General features: G+C 36.9%; 2 protein-coding genes across 3 annotated transcripts in view; one reads left to right on the forward strand and one right to left on the reverse strand.

Moving 5' to 3' along the window:
• eml3 (EMAP like 3) overlaps window positions 1-21,310 on the reverse strand; it is a 36,166-nt gene extending 14,856 nt beyond the window's left edge. The window contains exons 1-4 of one of the 2 annotated variants that reach the window (XM_084108070.1): window positions 20,903-21,310; window positions 4,781-4,957; window positions 4,486-4,597; window positions 2,776-3,222 (exon numbers count right to left, since the gene is read on the reverse strand). In XM_084108070.1, the coding sequence (XP_083964196.1) occupies window positions 2,776-3,222; window positions 4,486-4,597; window positions 4,781-4,957; window positions 20,903-20,927 (761 nt within the window). In that variant the 5' untranslated portion in view covers window positions 20,928-21,310. The remainder of the gene's footprint in view (window positions 1-2,775; window positions 3,223-4,485; window positions 4,598-4,780; window positions 4,958-20,902) is intronic. The other variant, XM_084108071.1, reaches the window with a different exon arrangement.
• Window positions 21,229-26,493, forward strand: ecsit (ECSIT signaling integrator). The gene is made up of 8 exons (XM_084108072.1): window positions 21,229-21,572; window positions 22,233-22,423; window positions 22,515-22,929; window positions 23,007-23,230; window positions 24,005-24,062; window positions 24,380-24,528; window positions 25,781-25,901; window positions 25,998-26,493. The coding sequence occupies exons 2-8, from the start codon at window positions 22,286-22,288 to the stop codon at window positions 26,243-26,245; spliced, it is 1,353 nt and encodes a 450-aa protein (XP_083964198.1). The 5' UTR covers window positions 21,229-21,572; window positions 22,233-22,285; the 3' UTR covers window positions 26,246-26,493.
• The last annotated feature ends 393 nt before the right edge of the window (window positions 26,494-26,886 follow it).

Here is a 26,886-nt window from a genome sequence, read left to right on the forward strand (position 1 = left end):
ATGCACAAATGTCTTATAACATTTATAAAATAAATGTTCATTTATGTCTCATTTCCCATCATATCTACTCTACCATTCAACAATTTGGGGTCAGTAAGATTATTATTATTTTTTTAAAGAAATTAATACTTTTTTTATTCACTAAGGATACATTGCTCAGAATTGACAGTAAAGACATTTATAAAGCTACAAAAAGATTTATATTTCAAATAAATGCTGATCTTTTGAACTTTCTATTCAAAGAATTCTGAAAAAAAGTATCAGTTTCAACAAACGTATTAAACAGCACAGCTGTTTTTGACATGAAAGAAATGTTTCAAATCAGCTTATTAGAATGATTTCTGAAGAGTCATGTGACATTTTAAAATCTATTAATATATAATTAATAATATATTTTTTAATTATAAAAATATTTCACAATATTACTGTTTTTAGTTTATTTTTGATCCAATAAATACAGCCTTGGTGAGCATAAGAGACTTCTTTAAAAAAATGCATATATATATATATATGACAGAAAGTATAAAATAAAATGTGTAAGTGCATGTTGTATATTTTGTTGAACAATAATAATATACAGAGTTTAAACGAGGTAGATTCAGTTTCCTAACTTAATTTTAATTGTAACATATGGTCAGTGTCTATTTAATCAACGCATGGAACTTGTCATGCATTGAACTTTCAAACCGTGCCAGTGTGGTCCATGGTACGGCATTAGTTTCAGAGTTCGTCTGCACGAAATGTTTTTAAAAAACACACAACTGTTTTCATTCATTGCTAATCTAGCAGAAGAGAGACAAGTTACAGACCACCATCTGAAATGGTCTTCAAGAATCTTAGGGGCCACTGTAGGTCATTTTCAACCTTCTGTCAACACAATCTTGCGTTATCTTGTTCACTGTTCAGTTCATAATGTAGTATTTCATTCTGGGTAGCCAGGCTCTGAGATGCATTCGTAAACCACTTTAACATTCTTACAGCACATTTACATACACTGATTGGTCACGTTTAGACATTTTTAACCGTTCCCTCATGCTGAAACTAAACAAAGCGTGAATCTTTAACGAAGCATGCATTGTTTAATGTTTTTGTCTGGTGCTCTGTTGCGAAACAATCTGCCGTAACACTCTAGCACCACGTAACGTGGACTCGATAACCCTTTTGCTTGATATCCATGCAAGGATACCCAGAAGGGACGGGGCATAACTATCAGTAAAGCGCTGTTTACATGGAACAAAATCCACCCACTAGAATTATAACATTCCATTTGAGGGAACCAAGAAATACAGAAGTTACACAGACATTTACACACACCGAAAGACCACCCAAAGCATGCATGCAGATAAATCAGTCAATGAATCAAGAGATTTGCTTTATTTATGAGATTAAGTGAGATTATTTGATGGGTTAGTATGATTTTAATGCCCCAGCATGGCTCAATCATGAGCTTTTGTGTTTCTGCAAAACCGTGTTACAGACAAGGTTCCCAGGAGCTGTTCTGACATATATACTCAGACATTTTGACATTCCTGTCACACTGAAAGCTTTACAGTTTAGAAATGATCTCATATGTTCAGTATTTACCTGAAGGGGAGTTGATTACACAATGTTACAGCTGCATTTATTGAGGAATGATGCACTATTCTTGCAACCGTATTAACGGACAAGCACGCCTTACCTAGCTAAATCAACACTGCAACTGAACAAACACTTGCTGCCAACTGTCCATCCCTTTCCTATTAAAAACTCAAAGCTAAAATTACTAGAACTCTGACATCTGCCCCCACAAATCACAATGCATTTCCAAAGAAGGCAAAGCATGAACTAAATCCAAAAACAAATGTAAAACTCTGTTGGCGCAGAGCTGTGTTCTTTAAAAGAGATGAATGTATGCCAGAAGTACAATAACACTGTCGAATTCGTCATCCTGAAGTGCCCTTAGGGATACAAACGTCTGTGTCTCTGGTGTTACTAAAGTACTTAGTTTTTTAAAGCTTTTAAAAAAATATCTTTTGCAATGTTATTTCAGTTTAAATAAACAGGAACAATGTTTCTATATGTACTTTAATAGATATACTATAATAGTATAATAGATCTCCTGAATATACTATTTTGAGTATATTCAACTTATTTTTTCTATTGATTTCAGTGTATATGTATTGAAAGAGTAATGGTAGTAGTAGTACGGTAAAACATCTATAAATGAGATCATAAATGTAGATCATCTATAAATGTAATCTATTAATTTCTTAGTTTTTGAAAATTAAACTGTTATCCTCTCCGTGTAAATGACAAAAACACAAATTTGTGGAGACGGTGACGTCATGAGCATTACGTGCTCAATGCTTTCACCATCTGTCTTGATTGTATTCACCGCTCTGTAGAAGAATGCAAATGTGCGCAGGTGCATAGTGTTTCTTTATAAAGTAACATCGCCAACTACAGGCCTGGAATGAATAATACAGTGATTTTAGGCGTTTTCTCGGATCGGTGTGAACGGGAATTGTTTTGACAACGTTGTCTTCTGTACTCGAAACTTTTTCCAAAACTAAATCTGATGCACTAACATCTCAAGTAAAATCAGAGCTGACCTAAATCGCACGCTCCTAATGATTATAAATAAAGCCCAATCTGGGTGCCAAAACCGGCTCAACAAGCTGTAACTTGGGTTTGTGCAGCAACGCAAGCATTAGTGTTAGGATTAAAACCAAAACCAGAGGCAGTGAATTCAAGCAGCCAGCCAACGCTTGACTCCACTTTTGGGGGTCAACGCACAGTGTTTTCTCATCCTCCCGAATGGAGGAGAGTGGGCCTCCGTATGGGATGGAGGTCGGCTCTTTTGGGGGTGCCGGCGAGCAGGACGTTGGGGTTTGAGGGCATGAACCCTGACTGTCTTCGCTGCTTTTGCTCAGTTGTTGCTGGAGGGTTCTGATTGTGGTGGGCTGGATGGCGTCTTCTACTAGGGCGCTCCAGGTTTGGTCTTCATTGCCGTCTTCCTCCTCTCCCCTGTGCTTGGTCGGGGCTTCATCAGCGAAAGGGACGCCTTCAGGTAATGCGTCCTCCAAGGAGAGACTCTGGCTGGTCCGTGTCAGGGCCAGCGGGATGGCATTGTGATTTGGGATCCACGGTTCGGTCTGTGTGCACATGTCACTAGTGCTCGGTTTGTGGTTGGAAATGGTTTTAGCCCCGCCCTCCCCATTTTCAGCTGTGTTTGAGATATGGCTAAAGATACACAAACAAAACAGTGTTTAATTGCGTTTGAGATGAACATTGTCTAGAAATGCTCCCTGTTGGGGAAAAAAAATGCTACTTGTTGGTTAAAGTGAACAACAACCCAAAAATGAAAATTTACTCATTCTTATGTTGTTCCAAACATCTATGACTTTCTTTTCGTGGAACACATTGGGGGTAAAATCACGTTCCGGGGGTCACCGCAATTCGACAATTACTTGTAGCGATTAAAGGGGCAGGGGGGCTCATGACCTCTATGCCTCCAACATCCCAGAATTGTCTGAAAATAGTCTTTATTCTCATTCAGAGAACCAATGAACCAATCAGAGAGATCTGATGCACTATTTCTGAACTCAATACAAGCAAGAGCAACTTAAATTTCAGCCTGTTTGTCACACAAAGCTATCATATGACTTCAAAAGACTGCTAAAAATTCAATTGGACTACTTTAATGATACGTTTATGGCAGTGGTTTTTAACCTTTCTGATTTGTTGACAGTGTTGTCCAACACATTATTTGAAGGCCTCCCCATTTATTTCTTTTTTATTAACAGAAACTGGGAGAATTAATATATTAAACATAAATGGCAATTCTAGATATTCTTTTTGATACATGTGTTTGTTTTCAGCAGAAGAGTCATACGGTTTGGAACAACATGAGTGGGAGTCAATGATGACAGATTTCTAATTTATGAATTCCTTTCATTACTACTTTCACAACTGGAGTTTCAAGGTTCAATCCGAGTGGGGTTTAAGCCTACAACATTTCAGGCACAGTTCAAACTAATCACAATACAATAACGCAGGCCTGTGGTAAACTTAAAAGGGGAACTGTAATTTACATTTCCTGACATACAAATAAGAAACTGAAGAAACAAAAAATGATAAACACAAACAACACAGTTTTTTCAGTTTTCCCTGGATGCTGCCCAGTGCCCACAATGTCCCAAATGTGAAGTTTGCCAAGGAATGTTGCTCTGCTTCTTTGTATTAAACACACGTGGGCAGCCAGACTGTTTTTCACAGAGTTTTTCTCTTCTCAGTATCGTCAAGCATATCTGCAACTTCAGCAAGATGTTACTGCATTTCATTTGAAGATGACAGTTTACTTTACTTTAACAAATAACTGTGTGACTGTGAGTTGACTGTGTTTTCCGTTAATCAGCCTTGTACTATAACTCCACATATAATGTTGCTGTGTTACCTTTTAAGCTAATCATTAAAGTGAATAACACTACCCAGAGTCATCTGTACCTGTTGGATGTCTGGTGACATCCATCAAGAGAGCTGGTAGACAGTCTGCAAGGTTTAGAGATCCCATCCACGTAACAGGAATGATTTAACACTCGGGCTGCAGCAGGGTTCACTGATGTTATACACACATACACAGACACAGACACACAGACATACATTTGCATGAAGTCTCTATACAACAATAACTTTAATTTAGAAAAAACAACAACAATGCAATCAAATCTGTAGCAATACATTTAAAACATGTTGCAATATCTTTACAGTAGCACATTGAAATCATTAACAAACCTCTTACCAGCAATCAGCTGCTGCTTAAGCAGGGGTATCTGTTGATCATGGAGGCGGAGTTTGCGTAAGGCGTCGGCCAATGAGGACTTCAGTAGCGTTATCTCATCTTCCTGTGCTTGGAGGCGCACCTCCATTAAAGACAGCCTGTCTGGACTCCCTGTGCTGCTTTCTGCCGACACATCATCTAGATGAAAACAACAAAGCATAAATAGAAAGATCTCACAAAGAACACATCTGGGACAAATGTCACACCAAAAAATAATAATAATAATAATAATTATTATTATTAAATAAATAAATCAAATAAAGGCAGTGCAACATATATGGCCATTTCGTATAATTAATTAAATACTTCAAAGTTTGAATAAAATATCATTATTTATTTGCATTAAAGTAATGAGATGCAAAGAATCTTAATGGTCCTAAAAGGATATGTTTTCTTAATGCAAAATTTCATAAGTGTATGAGGTTTAGGATATATGTGAACTTTTTATAACCTAAATAATAGCTTCTAAATCACAAAAAAAAAAAAAAAAAAAAAACACACACAAAATGTTTCTCTTAATTTCTTAAATCCTGGAATGTAATAGAAGCTGCATGAGAGTCATTACGAGTCTTCAGTGCAACTGTTACTGAAGTGTTCAGCCCTCTAGGCCTCAACATACTGAATAAAGTATAGGATAAGCAGGGATATATCTCTGTTCTCTGTTACAATAGGCCACATGAAAACAAACAAAAAACATTTAATCGTTTTAAATGTTATCTATGAAAATTGGTATAGGTTTAACTATCCTTTCATGCTGTAACTGTAGGGCTAAATACATTATGAACTGCACATGTGAATATAATGTAGATCTATTGTTTACGTCAAATTCATGCTTTTATGGTAGGGTAATCGTCGCAGGGTTCATTAGTTCAGTCTGTTCGTTTAATGGCTTGCAACCATAAACGTCTGCGCTTTGCTTCAAACTGGCTAGTATTCTATAAAAATAAAAACCATCTTTTTTTGCATCTTAATTATGACATGCAAAAGCTCAAGAAGAAATTTTTTTTCTCTTAATCCGTGAATCTTGCCCGTTTTCCTCCACTTGTTACCACTGTTTTTCTGCCACCACAATGCACTCACAACAGCAGCATCGTAACTGTGACGTCTGCTCCAAAATTATATATGCCAAGTTGACAAAATAATCTTTTAGCAAATATATTCACCAAAAGGAAGATTAATTGCTCATTCCACCTGTTTTACTAGTCCAAATTCATTCACAAACAGCCTTGCTAACAGTGTCTTTTTAAAAAAAAAAAGAAAAAAAAAAGTGTAAAATAATGTGTTCAGCACATTTTGTACATTTACTTTGCCATCATTAAATTTCATAAAATATACACAGTATATCAGCAATGGCCATATCAGGGACCACTATTTAAGTGCATAAACACTAGACTTTTCAATCGTACATGTCAAGAGAAGCCTTCATATTGTTGTCGTGTATGGCTGATAAACTGCATCAAAGTGATAAACACTCTCAAAGTCCTGATTTCCACCCCACACATTGCCCTCACCCCTATTTGTTATGCTTTGATTACCTGGAATTATTGATTAATCTATTTCTGTCGCAAGATTTTTCAAGCCTGAAGCATTTCCTCTTCAGTGATAACCCTTAATTGACCGAATTATACACAGAACTGAACTACAGTAGTGAACTACAATTGAGCCAGCAACTACTGTCTAGACCAAAACAATAGTTTATTCAAAGGTGCTATTCAAATATTGTGGCATAAATACAATTTAAATCTCATTGGCAGCATCTGTAGCATTCTGTCGAGTCCCACAGATAATAATTTCAACTTTCCCTTTAGTCTGTATTTAAACGAGCAAAACTTCTGTTTACATTAATGCACTTGCAAGGGGAAAGACATTCCAGAGGTTTTAAGTCGCGATGGTCTTTTCCATCCTATTGTGACATGTATCCGGGATAAACAGATTTTGTTCGTGGGGAATTGATTGGATGGTTGTGGTTTGCTATTGGTCGATCTCATGTGAGTGACAGGCTGTCCCGTCCTCGTGCCAGTAAACACGTCACCAGAGAAGAGAAGAAACGTCGCTGCAAGAGGCAGGGGAACTTATTTTCATTAAAGAGTATGAGCACTGTAAAAAAATTCTAACCCTCCCAAATCAAAAATTTCAAGTGACCGATAACATCTAAATTTTTCAATTGGCCCAAGTGAAATTCTTGTTGCAATAGTCTGTTAACATTGGCTCAATGAGAAATAATACTTCAGACTAATTGAAAAATTTAGATGTTTATCGGTCACTTGAAATTTTTGACTTGGGGATGTAATTTTTTTTTACAGTGAGGGCACATGAATTTGAAAAAAAAAAAAAAAAAAAAAAAAATGAAGTGCACGGATGAATCATTTATAATAAACACTTCAATATTCAATTAAAAAAGAATTGTCAATTTTGATTTCATGGTGACTTTAAAGGTAGAAATGAAAAGCTCATACAATATGATTACACACAATAGACTGATATTTGAGTAAAATTGTCTAAATAAATAAATTGCAAAGTACTTTATGGATAGTTATTAGTTACATCACATTCCATTCTGTTATACTTTTTGCAAACAAGCAACTAGTAAGTTTTATCATACTAGTCTTATATGAGCATACACCTTATGTGTTATGTGTAATGTGTTATTTTAATTCTGGTGCAATGCCTTTTCCCATAGACTTTAACTATAGCTGCATTGTACTGTTGTCATGATTTTCTGTGAGATTCCAAATCAATAACATTCCTTTGATAATTACACTCTTAAGGGCTTTTCACACTTGAAATAGTTAACCCTGGGTCATCCTAACCCCTGGGGTAAACTGAATCCTGGGTTATCTTACTTCAAGTTTCACTGTGCTCATAATTTACCTGGGGGTTAAAAATTAATCCTGGGTATTCATAAGCTGACATTTCACATTTTACATTTCTAAACCCTGGGTTAACGTTCTTATTTGCATATTTGCAGGGTCAGTGTCATTGATTGGACGAAGGCAGCATGTGACCCGTTTACATAAAAGCTTTAGCATTGCGCATCCTTGTATTGCCGACTGTACTACCGAGTTTATCCGGAATGGATACTTCGGACTATAAATGTAAGAATGAAACGGTCTCTTCTTCACTCAAATTGTCACGTTTTCTGTTAGCAGTTTTCCTCTCAAACGCTGAATTTACCATTTATATACAATGTGCAGTGTTTCCGTGACTGTACAAAGCATGCAAATATGTACACTATTGGTTGTTTTTTACTAAACGTTTAGTTTTAACATTATAACACTGCTTGGTTTCACACTATACAAGTTTGGCACCGCAAAAACAGTGCTAACCCTGCTTCTAAATTACAAGTATGAAACGTTCCTTTATCCAGGGTTAAAAGTGGTGTTTAGAACGACAATAACCCGGGGTTAAGCGCAGTGTGAAAAGCCCTTGAAGGGTTCTATCAGGAGCTTCATATATATATAAACTTTTAGGGATTCCATCATGGGATTATTATATGGATTTAGTTGTAATGCATTTTTAATTATGAAACAGCTCGTAAACACACTTTAGCATTAGAAAAAATCTGAAATAACATGTTAAACATTCAAGTATTATGCAATCGTTTATGACATTTCTCCTTAAAAACTAAAATAATGGTTTCACTCAAAAAAATTAATGTAGCTCTTTAAGACAAGCTGCTGCAAATGATCGACTCAAGTTCTTTAAAATACAACAGGAAGTGCGCACAACCAAAGGTCCAGACTTCCTGAATCACAACGCGAGGCGTTTTGTGCTCTTTCAGACAGGGACAAATAAAATGAAGCCGAAAGTCACACGCATTACTTTAACTCTCTCTTTTTCTCTCTCACACACAGAGACTCATAAACAGGGCTATTCAATGCCTCTGGACAAGAACCATGACTCCTCTGCTCTCTTCCCACAATGGGCTCATTGAAGATGTAGGGCGCTCTCGTCTAGCTAACATGTTTTTCAGTTTCACAAGACCAACCATCGTCCAAAACCACAAAAACACCAAACAGATTAAACCAGGGCCAAAGTACTACGAGTGCACAGCTGCCACAAATATGGAGTAATAGTGAATCTACTAAAAGAGCCTGAGATTCATGAAGCGTAATGAATGCTACAAATCGTGTGATAGCCCAGTTTGCATTAAATAACTTTCATTATGACTGCATATGGTGACGAGTCACAGTTGTGGACAAAATAATACTTTTTTTCCCCTATAAAGGGATAGTTCACACACACACACACACACACACACACACACACACACACACACACACACACACACACACACACACAAAAATCTGTCATTATTTACTCACTCTCACATTGTTTCAAACCTGTAGATCTTTCTGTATAATCTTTTTGGGTCGCCCATTCCTTTAAACAGTATTTTTCTAGAAGATTTTACTTTACAGAAGGGTTAACAAAAGGGAGTTATACTAAACTATAAATGCTTGCCAACTACAGGGCAGCATGGACCACTTAGTCTGACGTTTCAACAAATTTTACACACAAAAATGAACTAGGATGTGGCAATAGATCTGCAGTATATTTACATCAAAGTCAACCTCTGGCTGAACTCCATGTGGTCCAACAGTCTCTTAACAGACTGAAGACAAGCAGATACATGCGAAAGAAATATTCAAATGACTTTTAAGATCTTAAAGTACAGGGATAATTATAATGCAGATCTGCCAGGATGTCAAAACTTGTCATTGCTGATGTCAAATCATCAGTATTTACTTTAATAACAGACCTAAGGTTTATGAGCGAGCCATAGTATTAGTATAGTATAGTATATAGGCTACTAGTATTTTTTTATTTGATTTATCAAATTTAAACATCCCGGTCCCATACAATTTTCCAAACACAATAATAAAAAGTAAAAAATGGCGTAACTAGTACAAACAGGTAAAAGTTTCCAACATTAAGCCCACCTATGTTCTCTCTGTGGTAGATTCAATTCAGTCACAAAACAAAAGGTCCGAGTTGCCAAGTACATTCTGTGTCAGAACAGCGCATTGTAGTGTAACACAATACGACCCGACTGGTTTGGACCGTAATCAAAAGAAAGGAACAAAGAAGTGCTCTATTTTTGCATGGTAAAGTTTTCATTTTAGCTGTGTGTGGGGATTATACAGATTCAACTGAGATGCCCAACATATACAGATCCAAACTATAACTCACCGTACTGTCTAAACACCTGTTTGAATGAGAACTTACAAATGGCTTATAATGAGAGACAGATGTCTCAAGAATCCAATCTTTCCACATTAACTTAATCCATTCACCCGTTTAATCTGTGAAGTTCCCACATTCTGAGTGGTGTAAATCTTCATAACTACTTCTACATGAACAGATGTGATGTTGATATGATGTTCAGAGTGGCTGTTGTTAAGCATGTCAGTGCAGTTGCTAAGGTATTTTGGGTGGTTAAATGGATACCTACTGGCCCAAGTCAGAAAAGCCCACCCCAAGTGTCTATGATATTATAGTAATAAGATATGACTGAAGTCCCTCCAGTCAGTCTATGGGATTTCTTGCACATTTTATCATCCACCATGAGAAAAATCAAGTTTGAAAGCTCAGAAAAGTAACAGCTAAAAAACAAGCTATCATATATCTCCATTGCACAAACAGCCCAAGTTTAATACCTGGGGTTTGGTCAAATCACTAACCTTAAGTATGAGCAATAACCATGAATGCTTTAGCATACAGCAGTAATAAATCCAGTTCGCAAACCTAAAAAGCTCAGATATGACGCAATAATTTCTGCATTTCAACAGCGTCACAGTGTTTCTTTGTGGTCTTTCTTTTGATATCTTTCTTCTTTTTAGAATATTACCATTAATGCAGTGTGTAATATAGCTGTTTCTGAATGTAAATTATCTGCTATGTTTTAAAGATCAGTGGTCAAACAAATAAAGTTATTGTCTAAAAATATGATTGATTCTGAACTGCTGAAACGTGTCGTCAGTAATTCCAGTCTCTCTTCTTGTTACATACCGAAGTAACAACGTAATACATTTGCATAATGCCAGTCTATGGTCTTCATTGGCTGTCAGCAAACAACATCTGCTTTGACCCTCAAACACTGTAGTTGAAGCTGAGACTGGAAGAGCTCAGTTCATGATGTCGACATGTCGAGAAGACACTGTTTTCAGTGCTGTGAATCCACTTTGATTCACTTCAAAAGGATCAGGACTCACGCTGGACGCCATCGTTCCTGTTCGTATCATTGTGTATCAAGTGCCGAGGAAGCCCCCGGATCTGAAATTTAGATATGGTAATAGACGTCTGTTTCCGACATGCGCTGTAAGTGGTAGACCAATCACAACAAACTGGGCCTTTTGGCCAATCAGAGCAGAGTAAACCAATCACAACAGACAGACTGGGCCATCTGACCAATCAGAGCAGAGTAGACTCTTGGAAAGGAGGGGTTTAGAGAGACTGGATCTTTGAATGAACCGTTTTCAGACTCTTTGAGAAATGAGGTGATGTGCAATGTATAATAAGAGAAAATTAAAGTGTTTTTTGACATTGAATGCATGTAAACCTATTGAAGGAGACCTTCAAAGTCCAATTAGAAACCTTTAAAATAGCATAATAGGGGCACTTTAAAATGCTACACGACTATCCAAATGTAGTCCTAAATACCTTGCTGCTATTATGGTCATGATGCACTAATAAAAGAAATTATAAGGTTTTTTTATTTTATTCCACCTATTAAAATCAAGCCAACCAGAACACAGAAATGCAGAAAATGCCAGTGGGCTGGTAACAGTGTAACTTACAAGGCGGCGATTATGTGGCACAGTCTGTCTGCCATCCGAGAAAAGAGTGGGCGAGAACGGCAGAGATAGCAACTAGTAGTAAAAAGGCTTAAATTGGCCTCCATGAATTTAGAGTACCGTCATTTTATAAACCAGAAGCATGAGGACAATGATAACTTCCTTGTCCTCATGCTTCTGATTCTAAAACTGAAGCAGTCTATAAACTAAAAGTGACAGGATCTTAACTTGCTTTCTTGCATCTTACATTTTTTGCATATCCAGATTTTATCCAGATGGGTTTTTGAAAGTCAGGACAGCAAAAAAACATGAAATCGGATTTTTGCGTCCCAGTCTGGACGCTCTGGCTGCTCAAATCGGATTTCAAACTGTCTTTTGCGTCACTCTTAACATGAAAACTGGTGACGGAAATGCCAGAAGTATTCATGCGGTGTTCAAATGGTATGTCCAAGGACTTCAGCATTTTCACGTGCGATGGAGGAGTTCTGCACCGCGACTCGACATGCCGCTTATTTGGAGAGTGAGATGATGCACCTCCATTTTTCCTGCAACCGTTTTGAAAGCCTCTGCACATACGTGGGTACGCCTGCTACATCATTACCCAATCAACCCATGGAGATGAGCTGGATATTTCTGGACACACAAATCATATTTCATCACTTGCAATTAATAGTGCGGACAGTCATAAGTAAACATAGCCTTTCATTAACACCAAGCCAGTTTCTATCCGAGACCGAGAGTTTCATATGGTCTGTCGGTTGTGCGCCGAGCCACATCTATCTGGCCAATGTGAGCAGGCCAACTGCACTCCTGTGCACATGAGGAACCAATTAGTGGTTTATGTTCATCTGAGGGGTTTTTTCTTTTCTTTTTTTTTTTCGTTCAGTAGTTTTTGCTTTCTCTCTGCATATGAAAGATTGCAAATGAGCCTTAAAGGTGAGGAAGGGTGTTTGAAAGAACTCTCACTTCTCACTTGCAGTGTGTTTTATCATTAACTAAAACTACTAAATTGTTTCGGTAATTGAAATAAAGCTGAAATAAAAATATATAAATATAAAAAATATAATTATTTTTTTGCTTTTGGCAGGTAACCGCATTAAATATTTTTAAGTTGAATTCAAATTAAAATTTAAGTTGAATTAAAATTGCTGAATGAAATAAACACAAAGCCAAATATAGAGTTATTTTCTAAAAAATTACTAAAACTTAAACTAAAATTAAAAATAAAATCTTGTCTCTGCAAATCTATTTAGTTTTAGTTCATTTGTGTAGTACAGTTAGTATTCTTTCTTTTAGAAATGTATGGTTTTATTGTTTAGTTAATAGATTTTATTTTATTTTTTCAAAATAATATATTAATATATTAGTATTTTTCCCCCTGGCAGTTTCTGTTTGAGATAAAACCTTGACACTAGCACAATGCAAACTCTTAATATTTATAATAAATGTTTGTGAGAGACATCAGTCTCTACATCCTGTATCTCAGCTGAAAATCGTCAGATAGGTGGAGCCTGAGGCATTGAAATGAGCCCAGTGAGATTTGCAAGGCCAGAGAAGCATGCAGTCTGTAAATGTTTATGAACAAAGAGTACTTATTTTGCCGGAAACATTGGAAACATTAAGCACATTTAGAGTCACATTGATATAAGAGAGAAAGTGACAGAGGAAAAGAACCACAGAGATGCAGGCACAAAATCAGATTTGTATATTCAAAAAAGAGAAACCAATCTGGATTTGGCCAGCATGGTTTCTTTGAACGTCAAAGCCAACCCATCTCCCAAATTACATTCCCTTATTCCCCTTCCGTTTGCCTAAATGCTCCGCTCTCCCATTCTCGTTAATGCAAACCATATGCAAAAATGTGTTTATTGAGCCATCAAGTTAGCCTAAACAACTAAAAAAAGTGTTGTTTGCACAAATGAAACATCATATAAACATCTCTTATGCTACGGGGCTGTTGATTTTAGCAGTAAACTAGTTGAGCATCTTAAAGCTACATGACATTTCTTAACGGCGCCGTTCTTGAAGCAGATAAACTTAAAGTTTTGCTATTAGTAGAGACGCTGCCGAACACTGTTGAGAGACGCACAGACTCAGGTAATTCACACAATCTAATCTCTCTCTCTCTCTATTAATAACTGCATTAATAACTCCATTAGTCTGCTATCAATGGCTCAAACTTCCATTACTAGCTCTAAAATTACGTTTTAGGAAATAGCAACGGAGGCATAGGATGAGATGTGTAAGAAATTAGTCCTACACACAAGACGTTTTACGGACAAAAGCCTGACAAATGTCTTGAAATACAACATCTGAACAAGGTCTTGAGGTGAGGTAACCATAAAGCGGAATAATTGATACTTGAATTATTAGAAAATAATGCTTCGCACCGTGGCAGCATTACCACCTTGCATGTGCATGATTTTCTAATAATTCAACAACCCATAGTAAATGATTCCTTATCATATTTCACAACCATTCACTTAATATAGACATTAAAACACAAATTTATGGTAAATAAATTCAAGATTCCAAATTCTTCATTCCAGTCTGCAAATAGATGTTTTCGACTGATGTAAGGCCCTGATATACTCATGGCGAAGTTCTTTTGCGTTCTTCGCTTAGGGGTAAAAAGAAGTTTGAAATACGCAAGCAGCGGGATACTGGTAGCGGGCACTAATACCTAATGCTGACCACATTGCTAAGAGTGGCGTTTAGATGAATATGTAAATATGTGCTGCATCCTTCCCTTTTCAATAACACAATAAACAAACAAACAAAAAAAGACAGCGGTGGGAAAACAGCAGTTAAGAAAGCATCTGATCTGATCATAGCGATGTGGATTTGTTTGAACCAGCTCTACAATTCGGCACTCCATTCAAGTTTATTTATATAACACTTTATAGAATAGATTGCTTTAAAATATTAAATATGAAAAAAAACAGTGTTACTTTCAACTAGATTTACAACTTTCAATTAGAAACAAAAAATGTCTAGTATAAAGCAGCTCTCCAGTGTGTGTATGTTTTTACTCACGGACGTCTCACCTCAAGGGACTGAACAGAAGAAATGAACCAGAAGAGATTTTGATGTGAATGAAGGCGGGGCCTCCGCGCACACTTACCTATCACATAATTGCCATGAACCAATGGTAGTTCGAAGGCGTTCACCAGCTGGAGTGAACTGTTCCGGAAAGTTTCCTTTGGCAAGCTGTTTTAAACTCCCGAAATGAACTTGAGCTTGATTTTGTTCAAAATTACATCACACCAGGTCATTCTTCGATTTCACTTTAAGTTAAATTTGAAGGGGCCTTAAATCTTACCTAAGGCATTTTACAGTACATGTGAAACGGTATGCATTATGAAAAGCTACACATGACTTTATTATGTTTGTCACATGACCTCATTTAGTGCATTTTTAATGTGCAACAAATTTGGTAAACTGTTTACAGTCATATCCAATAATGAGTCAAGAAGTAGACCTGGTTCATTTGTGGCGCTTTGAAAAGAAAGGCCAGGCCAAGTGCATTGCATTGTGGGATACAGTATTCAATGTAGTGTGCACTGTACAAGTATGCTAGTATGCTATGATGTCGAGATTTGCTGTACATGGGCCAAGCCCAAAATGGCTAAACTAAGCTTTTAATTGTCTTAACCTCAAATTATTGGTCAGGAAAATTAGCCACATTTAAGCAAATGCACTACTTAAAAAACAATTGCAGTCTCTGGCATCAAAGACAGAATTAAGTTTTTGTCAGAAGTTGTTTGTGGAGTGATGAATCACAATGAAACACAAGTTGCATGTTGAGAAATATAATAATAAATACATCTCTACCACAGTGAAGCATGGAGGAAGAGTGTCATTGTGTGGGGAGCTTTTTTAGCTGCTGGTATTGGTGAGCTATTTCACTGTGAAGAGTGAAGAGACTTGCTTCCCACAAATGAAAAGTTGTTATAGTAAAGAGGAGTGATCAGATGTTATTTTTAACAAGACAATGCTCCTGCCCAAATTGCAAATAAAACCAAGTAGTGGCTTGAGAACAAGTCCATCAGGCTCATGTTTTGGCCTTGGACAGAGTCCAGATTTGAAAGTTTGGTCTCACATTAAACTCAAACGAACTGGGAGACAGTTCATAACTACTTATGAACTGTTTGAAGCCATTAACATTGAGGGGAACAACACTGACTCTTCTTCCTGTAAAAAGCTGTCTGCAAGTTGAGGAAGGCTTTTCCGTGTTACTTTATCTGCAGTGTTTGTGCAATTCATGCTAATTTCCTGACCAATGATTTGGGATTAAAATGGTTAAGACCATCAAAAGACCACTAAAAATTGTTGCCATTTGTGGCTTGGCCCTTATTATTATTTTCTTTTTTTTTTGCTCAGGAGTGTATATGAGCGTCAAGCCTTCTTGACGGACTTCTTTATCTAATATGACAATCAGAAGCAGATATCAAGATAATGTGCAAAGGCTAGCTTGTTCATGTTTTACTGAAAATTTCTTGATGCAGTTTTGAATGCCACTGAACTGTTTTCCAGTCTGAAATGTACAAAAACCCCAAAGAAACAAAAACAAATAACTTACACTCTGAAAAACAACGCAGCACAAATTCAAACAGCTCAGAGTAACTGCGACCCTGAAGCAAAATAACATGCAGAATCTGCAAGCCCAAATAAAACAAAGATGTTAAAATAAATGATACGCTAAAAATAAATTAAACCCTCATGAGCGACTGTATTTCAACCGTGGTTTACAAAACCATATGCTCCGTGCAAAACAGTTCAGCTGAATCGTTTGGTCTCCACCAAAGGCAATAAGTGATTTTGCAACAATTTAAAAAAACAAATCTGGCCTTCCACATAATCTAATATTCGTACATCTGTTCACTTTGAGCCTTGATATATTAAATGAAAGAATCATATCATAAGCCCCGTGTGGTACTTCTCCACTTGAGTCCGCCCACCTGTCGCTGCTCTCTTTCCTGTCAGCGTTGCATTACACCTCTTATGGCTACGGCAAAACTTCCTGTACGCCACTGTCCGCCCCTGCATCTTCATTCTTACTCACTAACACAAATTCTCACCTCCCACTATAACACGAAAGACAAGACAAAACTTGATACTAAAACCTTCATGGCTTATTTAAAGAAACTAGCTGGGAGGTTTTGTAGTGTTTCACCAAACAATTTCGTCAGCTACGTTTATTTGACTCTACGGGCTAAACAGAAACAAATGAGAGAGATTGATTCGATCCAAATTTTCCATTAGAAATTCTTTTCAGATCTGTTTCTGTTCAGTCGAGTGAGTTCTGAAAGAAACATTTATGTCTCAACCGAAATTCCAGGATTAAACGCGCGTAACTCATTGCATTTGATATCTTCCAAACTCTGTACACAACCAATGTAGAGTTTCAAAATGCTTTTAAGATCAAAGAAACTTATTTTGACATCTCCACACAAGGGCTGGAAGCCTATTCAAAACTTTTCACATTCATATATCAAGGTTTGAAACTGAGTTATATTTCAAACAGATTATGATGTTAACTAATTAAAGTCAGCATGAAACAGAAGTTGCGATAGTTTGTGACGTATATCCATGTGAAACAGCTTCTCGAACAACAAAAAATGTAGCGCGGGAGTCGCAGGACTATCGTTTGATGGTTGTGGTTTGCTATTGGTCGATCTCATGTGAGTGACAGGTTGTCCCGCCCTCATGCCAGTAAACACATCATCAGAGAAGAGTTGAGATGTCATTGCAAGAGAGAGGGGAAGTTATTTTGATTAAAGATTACGAGGACATAATAATTAAAATAAAATAAAACGATGTGCATGGATAAATCATTTATAATCTATACTGCAATATTCCATAAAAAAAAAAAAAAAAAAAAAAAGAATTGTCAATTTTGATTTCATGGTGCCTTTTAATAATCGTATTAAATGTCCTTTTTCGTATCTCATCTAAAATGTAAAACCTAAAATTTGGTAATGCCAAACAAAAACTGCTTCCACTGTAACACTTTTAAAACAAATTTTCTGACATGTGGAAAGCAAAACACTGAGACCATGTCAACTTGTCAATCACCGCAGTCGCACCAACCAATTATCTGATATTTTGGCAATCATCTCTTCTGACAAGATCCAGACATTGAGGTGATTGACACAGAAAGACAAGCTGGGAATAATTAAGCATCTGTGGTAAAATCATGATGCCAGAGGGCTTCCGCCATGAGATCTACTGCTCTCCACCGGCCCAGCATGTTACCAGACAATAAACAAAACAAAAGCACATGTGGTGTCACTGTTACAGACACCCATACACTGCGAGCGAGCACAAACTACAACACCCCCATTATTACCAAACCAACAAAGCAGTCTAGACAACAAGCAAGCTATGGCAAGCAGTTTAAACCTTTACTATTTAAAATAGTTTTTAATCATGTCTTTGTCTTATGGACTCACTTAACTTTGTACAAGTTGTTTCCGGACCCACACACCAGAAGGGTCACACCTTGGACTTGTTTTATCTTGGTTTTTCAGTGACTAATCTTAAAATTTGTGATGCTGCTATTTCTGATGTGGTTTTTGACTCTGTGCTGGCTTGCACTCTCCCCAAATTCTATCATTCACTGCGTTTTTCTAGATGTTTTAATTCTTCTACTGCCAGGACATTCAATGATATGTATATTCCAAACCCCAAATGCTGTGAAAGCCCTCTGATGAATTGGTTGATATTTTTTAACAGTAACTGCTACCTTGGACTCAATTGCCCTCTTGAGGTTACAGAGATCCAAGGTGATGAAGAAAGTTCAGCCGAAATAATCGCATTTGGCCCAACAACTCAGTCAGCTCAGTCCCCTCTCTTCTAGTGTGTGCAACAGTGTCAAAAAAACCTTGGTGTCATTTTTGATTCCACACTGTGGTTTGATAAGCAGATTAGTGCTGAAAGATGTTGAAACTGTTATGCATGCTTTTATAACACGTAGGTTGGACTATTGTAAGTCGCTCTATTTGGGTTTGCCTAAAACAGCCGTAGATCGTTTGCAATTGGTACAAAATGCGGCAGCCAGATTACTGACTGGTACTAAAAAAGCGTGAGCACAACACACCTGTGCTTTCTTCTCTTCACTGGGTACCGGTTACGTTCCATGTTGATTTTAAAAATTGTCTTTTTGTTTTTAAAGCTTTGCATGGACTTGCTCCTCAGTATATTTGTTATGTTCTCACCCCTCACACTGCTTCTAGATCCCTTTGATAATCCAGTCAGCTATTACTCTCAGTTCCTCGTTCATGTTTTAAGTTCCTCTTCCATTTCCATGTAAATCTTCTTTGAAGAACTATTTGTATTCTTTATGTTTTAATTGAGGGTGTACATTTTTCTTTTAAAAAAAAATTAAATAATTTTTTTTTAAATTCTGTTTTATATTTCTTTAACAGCACTTTGGTTTCAACATCTGTCGTTTTAAAATGTGCTTTATAAATCAATAAACTAAATTAACTAAACTAAAACAACTAGTATTTATTTTTATGCAAATAATATTTGTTTTTAAAAATACTGGTAAGTAATCCAACAGTGACTGGCATCTTTTTCAATTTGTCTAATTTATTTGAGTGTTTATTCCAGTTTTTTCTTGTAGCAATTGAACGGACACTAGTATAATTCCAGTTGTTACTAGAAGCATATTGGATCTTACAAGAAAAGTTTTAAAATTAATTTTGAAGTTGTCATTCTGACTAGACATTACGTATCAACACATCTACATACGTATTAGATTTAAACTCGATTTTTTTTTTACCTAGTGAGGTAAGAAATGTTACACAAATGTTACACTTTATTTTAAGGTGTCTGTTACAGTGTAATTATACATTTAAGTACTGAGTAAAAATAATTAACTACATGTACTTACTATAGGGTTTGGAATAGGGGTTGGTTTAGGGTTAATTGCATGTAATTATGCATAATTTACTGTTATTACAACATCACTACATGTAACGTGTAACAAGGACACTGTAAAATAAAGTGTTACCGAAATGTTACTAGCAAGTACTGGGATAGATAAGTCTCATAAAGAGGTACTAGTATCTAATAAATAAGTTCTAGTGAAACTGGAATAGGTACCAGCAGCAAGTCGAATAGTTGTCGCTATTTGGAAAGTGACTATTTGCAAAATAATAAACACTAGTATGTAATGAAAAACTACTAGTGGCTAATTGAAAAGATACTAGTCTCTACTGGGAGAAATTACTAGTATTTAATAAATAAGGGATAGTAGCTAATGAAGAGTTAAGAATTTTGGATTACTTATAAACCCTAATTGATTGATTTATAAAAGCCAATCATAAAAAATATACTATTCAGTGTTAACAATTAACTGTAAAAACGGCTTGCCATAGAGTGTCAGGAACATTGAAAGTTGGGAAGGAGACAGTTTGATGAGATAACCATGAAAGCCAACAGAGGAAGCGAGACTTGGCTTTGAGTTTCTTTGACAAAAATGACGCAATGAACTGCAGCCATTGTTGTTGTGTCAGTGTCATTAAAGACTGAATGACATTTAAACTAAAACATGCTTGGAAAATGTATAGAACAATAGATTTTGAATTAGTTTTATATCCAATAGTACACAAATGGCTGCATATAACAATATCTTACCAGAACTAACATAAAAATCTGAAAGTGAAATTCCAGAAATTGACTATGGTAAACAGAGTTGACTACAAAAAACAATAGTTTCTACTGCTAGTGTTACGTTACTTAAAAAGAATAATAAATGAATATGGGACCCTCAGTGTTAGAAGTTATCATACTTTCTCTTAAATCTTAAATCTAAGTTTAAGTGTATTGGTCTCTCAGGCAGGACAGGCCTGTTGCTGTCTGGTTTTAGGGTGGTTTTGTGCACTTTTTCAAACCAGCTTGCCTAGCCAGGCTAGCAGATCAACTAGGACCAGAAAACCAGTTTAGGCTTGTTTAAGATGCAGTTTTACCATTAAATAATATCGCTAAGACCTGGTTACCATGGAATATATTGTTTTGCGAGGTAAGTCTGATAGTGTCAGTTTGTTACACACACCCTGCATTACACACACCTCCAAAAAAAAAAAAAAAATCAGTTTAAAATGTTTTGACAGTAAACAAACTTCACATTTGTAAATACAGATAGCATATGTATTGGCATGATTACAAATGTGAACTCAGAAATGTTGTTTCCAAAGCGTTTGTTAGTTGGTTCTACAATAAACTCTGTTTATCGTTTATATTTAAAAATGTATAGACATAAAGATAAGAAACTCACCGAGACTATTCGTTGATCCATCCATGTCTGAGTTAAACACTCCTGGCTTAAAGATCTCGCAAATATTGGATTAAACTAGTACATCCCATTGGCAGAAAAGCAATGCGTGTCTCCATAAATGCTGTCAACAGCATCGCCAGAGCTTGCGGGACCCCACTCACGCACACCGACACACGCGTGGGAGCCACTGAAGACTGCAGAAGTTGTAACAGTGAAATCACGAATCCAGGAAATGAGCAGTGTCTGTCGCATAAGGCAAGTGCACGATCTCGCGGGCTGGGTTTAACTAAGTCATTCCAGGAACCGCGTCCATCCCATGTGAAGTTGATTGAGAGCGTGAGATTCCTAAATGTATCCTTCTAACTGCACGAAGCGAAACTGAAATTAGTCGCGCTACTTCGTTTCTGTACAGTTTCCCCCCTTACAAACCCCGGTTAAAGAAAAAGTAAAAACATAACTTTGACAGCTTCATCTACTTTTCACCCAATACCGTTCTGCCATCTAGTGCTGATTGCGTGAATAACACGCCCGGAACCGATGGGAGTGGAACGTTCTTCGGGACGTTTCAGGGGGGGAAGTTGAACGACGACGCACCAGGAGCAGGAAGTCAGCCGGTGCGTGTTTGAAGGAGACTTGACAGCAGAAAGAAATCTGAGTGGATTTAGTGACCGTGAGTATTGATAAAGTATTATTTAGCGTTTCCTTGCCATTTTATTTCATTGTTTTATTGTATAGGCTAATTACATTTATAGAAAAAGTCAGTTGTAAATGGCACAATGATGTGATTTAAATTATATAATTACTTCTATAGGCTTTAAATTATATTTCTCTGAGACAGACAGACAGACAGATATATAGATATAGATATATAGACAGACAGACAGATATATAGATAGATAGACAGGCAGACAGACATAGATAGATAGATAGATAGATAGATAGATAGATAGATAGATAGATAGATAGATAGACAGACAGATACATAGATAGACAGACAAATAGACAGATAGACAGACAAATAGACAGATAGACAGATAGATAGATAGATAGACAGACAGACAGACAGACAGATAAATGGATAGATAGATAGATAGATAGATAGATAGATAGATAGATAGATAGATAGATAGATAGATAGATGCACAATAATGTGATAATTTATGCATTATATAATTACTAATTAACCTAAGTTTAATGGGCATACAGATAGATAGATAGATAGATTCTTAGATTCTCTAAGATAATATAGATATAAATAGATTAATTATTACATTTAAAATATATAGTAATACTCTGACAGTGATGTTTGTGTATCTTGTTTCCTTTCTAGGTTAATTTCAGTACATTTGTAATTGATCTGCTGTGGTTTGTGATGTCATAATCATGAACGCTCCTCGTCATCTGTTTCGGATCCAGTGCATTGGGTGCGTTACACGCTTTCTGGGGACACCTGTACAACGAGTGACCCCGACCGGTGGAGCACATCTGCAAACCCCTGGATCACAGCACAGGAACGGCCAGGTATCTGCTCACCTCTGAGTAATGCTGCTTTATAGTCTGTGGGCACCTGCGTTAATGCCTGTGTTCTTCTGTCCTTTTTTGTTCCTCCAAGTTTTTGAGGTCATTCCATTGCAGTGCGGTTTGTTCCACGAGTCGCCCAAACCAGTCGGAGTTTGAAAAGGCAGTTGAACATCCGACGCAGCATAAAGACAAAACTTTGATCACACACGATGATTTATTTGAGCGAGCTGCTAGAGACTCAAAGACCAAGGCTGATTTTAACAGGGTCGTGGATGTTTTCAACAAAGCGGACATTCGGCGAAGAGGACATGTGGAGTTTATTTATGCTGCCCTGAAGAAGATGCCAGAATTTGGAGTAGAACGAGACATTGCCGTTTACAACAAACTCCTAGATGTGTTTCCGAAAGAGGTGTTTGTGCCACAGAACTTCATACAGAGGATGTTCAACCACTACCCGCGACAGCAAGAGTGTGGCGTGCAGCTGCTGGAGCAGATGGAGAATTATGGTGTGTGTGTGTGTTTTTGTTAGAGAGAAAGCGAAACTGGTGCATTGCTTTAATGATTTCCTCCTTAATTTTAACAGGTATCATACCCAATGTAGAGACCAAGGTTTTATTGGCTCAGATATTCGGGGAAAAGAGTCATCCCATGAGGAAGTACCAGCGTATCATGTACTGGTTCCCCAGATTCAAGCACGCAAACCCCTTCCCCGTCCCACACGTGCTCCCCAGTGACCCAGTAGAACTCGCTCGATTCAGTCTTACCCGGATTGCAGATGACCCGGATGCTAAAGTAACGATCTATCAGGTGATCCTTTAATTTACTGCTTTGCGCTGTCATGAAGACCTTAGTTACCATTGCATCACACAAGCAGAACTTGTTCAGAAGTTTGTGGTCTGTAAAATTGTTTAATGTTTTTCAAAGAAGTCTCTTATGCTCAATTCGATTTTTATCTAAAATATTTAGAAATATTATTACAATTTAAAACAACTGTTTTCTATTTTATAATATTTGAAAATGTAGTTTATTCCTGTGATCAAAGCTGAATTTTCAGCATCATTACTCCAGTCTTCAGTGTCACATGATCCTTCAGAAATCATTCTAATATGATGATTTGCTGCTTAAGGATCAATAGTTTGGTTACAACATTCTTCAAAATATCTTCTTATGTGTTCAACAGAAGTAAGAAATTCATACAGGTTTGGAACAACTTGAGGGTGTGTGAATGACGACACTTGATCTACAACAGAACGACAGAACTATCCCTTTAACTAATGTAGTTAAATAATGTTAACAACTGGAACCTTATTGTAAAGTGTTACCAATGTTTCTTATTAATATTAATGTTGAAAACATTAATATTTTTGTGGAAACTGTCATACTTTTTTTAGGATTAAGTAACATTATAAATGCCTGTACTGTAATTTTTGATCAATATAATGTGTTCTTGCTGAATAAAAGTATTAATGTTTTTAAAAACAAAACTGACCCCAAACTTTTCAACGGTAGTGTATATTTGAACTGTTTCTGGAAATAAAGGCTATTCAGTCTGATAAATGTGCTTTATTTCACTCTTTGTAGTATCCGTCAACAGACATCACAGAGACAGGACAAGAAGTCACACGTCCCCATATTCTAGGTATGTAGCTCTTGCCATTAGTGATAATTGAGCTTCAGCTTTATTTAAGAAATATTCTGGGTTAAATGCATGTCATCTTTATCTCATCTTTACCTCAGAAAATATTAAGAACTTTACACTTCGTTCTTGATGCAGTCAAACTTGTATTTAACATGAAGTATTAATTTAAGTATCACTGTGCTGAGAACCAAATGTAATGCTTTTATTAGAAACATTTCTATTTTGCAATACAAAGTGTAAAACAAGTGACTGGACATCAATTTTTTAAATGGAAATTGCACACAAAACCAAGCCCATTGTTTCTTGCTTGTTATTAGGTATTCAAAGTCCAGACCAGCGCTCTCTTCTGGCTAAACACAATCCCTGCAGGCCTGTGTATGTGGAAGGCCCATTTCCACTGTGGCTCAGGAAGACTTGTGTTCATTATTTCCTACTTAAGGCAGACCCTATACCACCTGAGGAAAAGGTACCGTAACTGTGCTAATGGTGGCATAATGGTTTTTTTTACATTTTCAACTTTCTTTACTGTGCAATGTTGCTGTTTGAGAATGAAAAGCTCTGCAAAGTTACAACCCAGCCAACATTTCCATGAGGATTTTTGATGGGCTGTTACTTGGGCCCTGAGAAATGTGTCCATCAGCTCCACATGTTATCCCATGGGGCACATGATAGGTCCATAGTGGGCTCTTATTGGGGCCTATTTGGAGGTTCATTATATGAGCTCACTTGGGTCCCAAATGGGTGCTAATAATGGTACCGAGGTGTGCTACACACAAAACCCTTATGGGGCCCACATGGCTGATCACACTGGACCCTCTAATGGCCCCATTATATTTTTCTTGTGGGACCACATTGGGCCCCATTTTTTTTTTTAAGATTCCAGTTGGTCAAATAATCAGCAACTATGCAAAATTCACTTTCAAACCACCTGTTCCTGACTAAAGAGTTCCTAAAATCAGCTGATTTTATGTGCTGCTGTAAATATTTGAAATTACATGAAAAAATATTTCAACTGTAAAGAAAGTGACTGAAAGGGTAAATCATGTTGTTGTTTTTTTTTATTTAGCTTCAAGATAAATCCTCTTGAATGCATCAGGGTGTATAGCTTTTTCCTGGGCCTGTTTAGACTCCTCAGCTTCATGCCTTTAGAGTAAAGAAAGAAAAAACATAGAATTGGTAATATTCTGCTGGTCAAATGTGCAAACAGCATCAAGCATTTACATGAACGACCAAAACGCATTCAAAATGTTCAGTTTTAAGCTGAAAACGGTGTCATGTAAACTGCCCCTAATTCCCACCCAAGTCGTGAAGTAAAGGGGACGAGGCCTAGTTGAGTTAGTAGTGTGTTGAAACTCACGGTATGGTAAGGGGAGTTACATTTCTGAAACATGGTCAAAGCTTGACACACTGGTCCAGCTGACCAATCAGAGCACATTGTGCTTTTCAGGAGGAGGGGCTTCATAGAGACCGGATCTAAACGGAGCGTTACTGACAGACTGGAAAGAGAGGAGCTGCAACAATGTGAAAAATAATGTTTTTTTAACATTCAAGTATGAGAACCTATTCTAGTAGATCCCAAAAACAAAATCCAGACTTTGTTAAAAGGGCATAATATGACCTCTTTAATACATAATACTTAAAAGAATGCAACAATACATAGTAAAATTAAGAATTAATTTACATTCTGGATTATGTATTAGCATCTGATTTTCTTGTAGGTTGAGGAAGACATTGACCCCGAGCTGATTGGTCCGGAACAGAGTCTCTTCTATCCTCAGCGAGTGGATCTCGACCTGGAAAGAGACATTGGTGATGATGAGAGTTTCAGTGTGGACGACGGTAAGACGCATATATTGCATTGTCAACTTGGCTTGAATGAAGTGATTTGCATATCACCAATTATACACAATGATTTGTGTTCATTTGATCCTGCAGTGGAAGAGGGGCGGGTTTACGCCATGTGTATGGCCGGTCAGGGTGACCAAGCCACTCTGTCCCAGTGGATTTCTGGTCTACAGGAGACCTGTCCCATATTGGGCCAGATCCCCACTGTGTTCCGTTTGGAATCTGGACCTCGAGAACTGCAAACCTCGTCAGATGCTCAGCAAACCCCTGAGCAGGAGGTTGAAATAGATCAGATTATTGAAGATGAACCACAGCGCTCACAAAGAGTGAACCAGTGAGAGTTGTTTCACAATGCCATGCCATGCATTTTATTAAGATCTCAAGTGAGATCTACTAGAGTGTGGTTGCATTACATGAATCTAAAATTATTTAATTTAGTTACCAGGTACTGACTGATGTTTTACCAGTTCCACACTATTTTTGAATTGAGATCTGTCTACGTTATGCAAAGTCGTTTTATGATGTGTAAGTGTAAATGTGTCATGACCTGATCTGGCAGTGCAATAAAATAACATTTCTCCAATGATTTGATTTTATGTGCATTTTTTAATATAATACAATTTCTGTTTTTTAGTGCTCATTTTAAGTTAAGTATTAGTGTTTAGTCAGAACAATTTTAGTTTTACTATTCTAAGAAAAGTAGACCTATATTTTGCAATCACTGCAATTTTCAGCAACATCTCGGTCATAAAAAGGTGCATATAAAGGGCATGCTAATCTAGTTAACGCATTTTAAATTACAAACAAGCAAACAAAAGGTGCAAAAGGACTTATTAGGTGCTATGTATGTGGACTGAAGAGGGAAGCAGAATTTATTGCAAATTTTACTTGCCCTTGGCTTAGTTGTAAAGACTAACAAACTATGTTTGTTAAACTATATATGACCTTTGATGATTCTAATCCTTGTGCTTTATTTCAA

The sequence above is a fragment of the Abramis brama genome (genome assembly GCF_963993115.1).
Source record: "Abramis brama genome assembly, chromosome: 3".
In the NCBI taxonomy this organism is placed as follows: Eukaryota; Metazoa; Chordata; class Actinopteri; order Cypriniformes; family Leuciscidae; genus Abramis; species Abramis brama.